General features: G+C 46.5%; 1 protein-coding gene across 1 annotated transcript in view; it reads right to left on the reverse strand.

The window, feature by feature from the left end:
* CHRNA1 (cholinergic receptor nicotinic alpha 1 subunit) overlaps positions 1–3,800 on the reverse strand; it is a 9,165-nt gene extending 5,365 nt beyond the window's left edge. Inside the window, exons 1-5 of the mRNA XM_009640791.2 lie at positions 3,761–3,800; positions 1,700–1,845; positions 1,507–1,551; positions 968–1,077; positions 324–519 (exon numbers count right to left, since the gene is read on the reverse strand). Of these exons, the coding sequence (XP_009639086.2) occupies positions 324–519; positions 968–1,077; positions 1,507–1,551; positions 1,700–1,845; positions 3,761–3,800 (537 nt within the window). The remainder of the gene's footprint in view (positions 1–323; positions 520–967; positions 1,078–1,506; positions 1,552–1,699; positions 1,846–3,760) is intronic.
* Between the last annotated feature and the right edge of the window lie 1,923 nt (positions 3,801–5,723).

The raw sequence follows: 5,723 nt of genomic DNA on the forward strand, positions 1-5,723 counted from the left end.
AAAGCACACACACACCACCCCCCTCACCCCCACCCCAAAAATAAGAAAACAAAGAGAAGCAGAACAGGCAGCGCCGTAAGGGGTGGTGTGAAGCTGTCAGAGGACAGACTGGTAGGAGACTGTTAGGGCACAGGAATTATGTGTATACAGAATTTTAGCAGCTGAACCAGGAAATTTTGCGCTAGATCTACAAATAGGGCTTTTATATTTTACAGGTAGTACCTGCTTGTTTTTCAGTCAAAACAAGCCTTCTAAATCTGAGATTTCCCTAAAAACCTATCCAGGTCTTTACTGCTTTTCCCAGTTACAAACTCCTTACTTACCGGGTTAATAACAACCACTGTACCATCATACGTCCAAGTTCCCAACTTCATACTGCAGTTCTGCTGGTCAAATGGGAAGTGCGTGACTATAATTTCACAGTAACTTTTAAATATAGCTGGTGGCGTCCAGGTGATCAGGCCTGTGTGCTCCAGAAGGACTTTGGTGTATTTAACGATGGCAAAATCACCGTCTGCACTGCAAAAGGAAGAAGGACATGAACAGCAATATGGGCAGCATAATTCAGAAAAATTTCTTCACCAAAAGGGTTGTCAAACATTGGAACGGGCTGTCCCTCATTGGAGGTGGTCAAGTCCCCATCCCTGGAGGTATTTAAAAGAAGGGTAGATGAGGTACCTAGGGACATGGTTTAGTGGTGGGATGGCAGTGTGAGCTTAACGGTTGGACTTGATGATCTTAAAGGTCTTTTCCAAAACAATTCTATGTTTCTAATTAACATAGTCACAAAGGGATTTCTCTGGCTGCAGATGGACTGGTCCCCCCCAGTGCCATCGTACCTGCTCCTGGAGAAGCTTGCCCTGAGGTGTGCTGCCCACTGGCCCAGATGTGATGGGAAAGCAGCCCCTCCATAGTGGTGCCCTAGGGCAGAGCTCCCTCCCTTCCCCAGGCAGCTGGCACCCCTTACTTGTTGTAAAGAACAAGATCTGGCCGCCAGATATCGTCTGAGGGGATGCGGATTTTTTTCACACCACCGTAGTCCTCTGGATTCCACTTGAGGTTGACGTCTGTCCATTGCTAAAGAGGGAGGATTTCAGCCACTGAGAGCCTCTTCCAGCACTTCTGGGGTAGTTTTGGTATGTCCTAGAGACATGCACCTCCCTTGCTTTGGGACATGCAGGTGAGCATATACGTATCCCAGGGGGACCCCCAGCTAATTTTTTTTTACATTAACTTAAATTTTGGTTTAAGCAGCTTATAAAAAAAAAAATACAAAAGATGAATATACCAGAAGTCTACTGTTTGAAATACAATGCAAAATGCTTTTCTTAAGGCTCTTAGTGTCTACCTCATTTTGTTCTTGAGACCCCAGGAAGAAGAAATGCTCTTCTAACTGACCCACCCGTCCAGGTTGCCCCTTGAAAGTATAACAGAGTAGTTCATTCCTGGCTGTGTCCAGTACATTTATTTGAATTGGATGAAATAGTTAACACTATTTAGACTTACCTGTTTCAGGCGTACGTTGGTTGTTACAATCTGATTTACTTCATCCTTAAAAAAAACAAGACAGACAGAAAAAGAGGCAGTAGCAGCAAACATCAGGATTAAAGGAGAAAAATTGTTGCCTTGGAAAAATGACACCATTTGGCACTATCACGTAAGCCAGCAGTTCGACATGTACTGCACATTCATACCGTACCACGCTAATAAGCTGAATGAGCTGCAGCCCAACGGTGACGACGACGGCATCCCGATGGTCCTCCACTGGGCGCACCACCTTGTTGTAGTCCCTGAACAAATGCTCGACGAGGCGAGTCTCGTGTTCATAGCAGAGGGCCAGCCCAGCTGCAGAAGAGTAGGGATGGCATCAGTGAGATGGGACAGTGGACAGCACCATCAGTCTGAGGTGGGCCTGAAGGGAATGCCATCAACAGCAAGCTGCGGCAGTGGGTGAACACAGAGTCCTCTCTGACTCCTCATTTCAGGCATGCATCACGTGCGTTGCAAATACCCCTAGCAGGGCTAACCACCTATCTGATCTGGAGGTCAGCTTAGGAACAAGGCAACAACAGCCTCCAATCAGGCGATGAACAAAAACAAATAGCCATGACTGTGGACATCAGGCTGAGCATTAGGAATCTCCTCCAGGCTCGCCCAACCCTCAACCGTGCTTACATGCTTGTGGACAGTTAAACACAGAGAATACCCATAATCAGGGATTCCTGGTGTTGTCTTCTCCACCTTCAATTCCACAGACTTGCCTGTAACAGCAACGTTAAAGGACAGGGCTGAACACAACAGTTATTGAGGTGAAAGCGCCATCCAGATGCCTTGCATCAGCAGCCTAGGCAGAGCAGGAGCTCCTCTCCATGATGGGACTTGCTCAGGTTGTGTTTGCAGTGGGAGGGAAGGAAACTATTCACAACACAGTCTTGTACTTCCCCCTCCTTAGGAAGGTCTTGAGCTGTCCTTGAGGAGCTCTGCCCACAGACTGCTCAGCATGGCTCAGCAGCGCTGCACCGAAGTGCCCTCGCAAGAAGAGCATGGTGAGTGAAAGTGGCAGGCAGCAGCTTTGTTTTGGCCCGTACGTGTGTGTGGCACTGTACTCCCAAGGGGCAAGGGCTCAGTTTCCCACCTCATGGGAAAACAGGTGAACCCCATTTCCAGATCGTCTGTCGCAGAACCAGCGGCTGCATCACCTGCCCAGACTGTAGCTGCTTCACTGTTACAGGGGAATACAGCAAACAGAAGGGGGGCTTAGGGATGTTTTTGTACGTATCCCCTTTTAAAGGTAGTGAGAGGGAACAGAACAGCTGCGCCTCGCTGCAAGCATTTTTGGCAGATCCCATCCTTGCCTTCCCCTCTCGCAGTTTGAATCCTGGGCTGTTGAAGTCAAAAGGAATTTTGCTGCTGACTCCAACCTAAGCCAGGATTTCCCCTTGTTTCCTAACTGACTTTTCATCAGCTCCTTTTATATAGTTGAGCTGAGATGCCAAGGATTCTGCCACAGCCTTGTCCTGCCATGAGCTGGTGTTAAAATACTTAGATGCCATTGAGAAAAGCTGCCTGCCGCAGATGAGCACTGCTTGCTTCCCCTGCCGGGGGCTGGGCTGGGGTGGGCAAGAGTCATCTTTCAATTTTCAAGTTATGATCACAGCATCATATCTAAGTCAAGCTCTTTGCTATGCTTTATTAAGCCAATTAAAATCCTTCACATTGCTACCTTCTGGTGTGGCTTGATAGGAATTCAGTATACTGCTTGAATTTGGTGAAAAGTTTTTAGGATCACAAAACACTTACTCTTTTAAGGCACAGTTTAAGAAGAATTATCCTGGTACAACACATGCAGCTGCAAATCAATTCTGCTTCCTTGTCAGTAGTCCCACAACTTCATGAAATGCCTCGTAACGAAATTTTTACGTTTTAAACCGTGTTTACTAGATCCTTTGACACATTTTGAAATACATGTAGCACTAGAGTAAATGGGAGCATAGCAAAAAGATGACAGAGGAAAAACAATTAAACAAAAATCTTCTCACTTCAAAATACCTGGTATCTGAAATTACAAATATCTGAGCTGTTACCAATGTGCTCCGAAGCACTCATTTAAACGATTTGGTGTGTTCATAAAACCTTATCAGCAAGACAGGCTGCTCCCAGACCACACGTTCACTCATGCCAATGTATACGCAAAGCCCTGCTCCTGCCCGCTCAGGAAGGAGCCAACCCCCCTTCAAGGCAATGCCTGGAACACCTTTACCTGCGGAAATGAGGAGGAGGACGCGATGGACCTTCATCATCTTGCTGCAGTCACACAGACAGGGGCACGCACAAAGCACCTTCATGGTCTCATCAGAGGAGGGCTGTGCTGCCTCCTGCCAGGGTGCCAGCGAAATATAACCACTGCGGTATTGATTTACAGCACCTGTTTTTGGGGAATGACAGCTGAGGGCCACTGCGCCGCCGGGTTGGAAATGGAAGAACAATGTGTTTCACCGGTCAAGTATCTTCTGCAGTTTGGAGAAGGTCATTTTTTTTTTTTTCTAAGTGTAATGTGATCTGTGACTTAATAAACAAATAAATATATAAATAAAGATAAGAAAGGATAAGTAGAGTAACTGAACATCTCAGATCTCAGAAGCTTCCCGAGCTGGAGACCCAAAGCCATGCATCATCCTTTTTGACCAGAGCAACTTGCCAGATTTCAGATTGTGTTTCTCTGGGGGAAAAGAGATTGCAGTAATTTATTGCTGATGCACCCTTGCCAGCGTACAGACTGCGCTGGGATGAGGCTGCTCCCTTTGCTTCACAAATGGAGGAGAAATCTTTGAAGAAATGAACAAAAACGTTCAAGAGACATCCAGCTCCTTGAATCTACTGGGATTTTCGGGAGGTACTTGGCAGAGTCCCCCCCTTGAAAGCTGTTAACTAACCTAAGTAACGTGAAGATGGAAAACCCTCCCATAGATACCTACAGGCTTACTGAACTGTGAAAGGCAAACTGTAGGAATATATGTTTGGTTTCTATAGCAGGGCACGGCCAGTGGATTCCTGCAGGGCATGCTAGTGCTTGCTCATTCTTTTCATAAATCACCTGGAAAAGGGATGAAAAGTGAGGTGTTTGGTAATGATACTCAGTTATTCAGGCTAGCAAAGAAAATTCACCAATATCACTCAAGAACAACACCTTGAGACAGATAGTTCCGTGAAGTGTTCAGCCGCGTGAAAAAAGCAAGTCCATCAGTTCCTAGAAAAAGAGATGAAGCAAACAGAGAAGATGCCACCATAAATCCATGCTGTGCTGAGTGCTCTTTGCAGTTCTGGTCCTCTGGTTTCCAAAGACGACTTGGGAAAGGCCCCTTTCATATGTGGAACAGATAGGTAGAGTGAACCTTCACTCTGGAAGAGAAGCCAGAGAGAGAAAGGGCTTTGGTAGGGTCCTGTAAAATCACAAGTGGTCTGGAGAAGGCAGATTCAGATTCACTCACTGTTCCAGTGCAAAAAAGGGTAGAGGGCATCAAGGGAAACTTGAGTTGGCAGGCTTAAACAAGACACCTCTTCACACAGTATGGCTGTGGTGGAACTCAGTGCCACGGGAGTTTCTGGTTGCCAGAAGTATGTGTGTGTGTGTGTTCAGAATAGTCAGTTTGATAAATTCATTTAGTGCTATTAAATTCAAACAAACAAACAAACAAACAAAAAAACAACCCAAAAAGTCTGTCACAGAAGTCCCAGAGTCCCTGGAGGCTGGGGCAGTATCCTGGGGAAATACGGCTAAATGCTTGCCCTGTTCTTGCACTTTTCCCTAGGCACCTGCTATTTGGGGACATTGGACTAGGTGACCTGCTACAACCACTCTCACACACCGCTTCAAAATTCCTTTTCCAGAAAATATTCCCCACAAAAACCCCTTTCTTAGCTTTGCCTCTGGGTGACACCAGATGTACTTTGCATTTCTTATGGATATCCTTTGTGCTGTCTGCCAGCTGGTTTGGGGTTTCATGCTGGATGCTTTTTTTTCTTTTTTTTAAAAATCACTCCCCCTCACCCACCACCCTCCACTAGCTCAGCATTCAGCCTCTGCATTTACATTTATCCTCCAGTAAAGCCTCTCCGTCTACATAACTCTGGCCTTGCCTCAGGCCCGTGCCGTGGCCAGCAGCTCCCCTTGTTGCAACTCTCCTATTTCGCAGCAGCGTCTGGCTGCTTCCAACCTTCATCCC

This window comes from Egretta garzetta, unplaced genomic scaffold, assembly GCF_000687185.1.
Source record: "Egretta garzetta isolate BGI_Z169 unplaced genomic scaffold, ASM68718v1 scaffold16, whole genome shotgun sequence".
Taxonomy (NCBI): domain Eukaryota; kingdom Metazoa; phylum Chordata; class Aves; order Pelecaniformes; family Ardeidae; genus Egretta; species Egretta garzetta.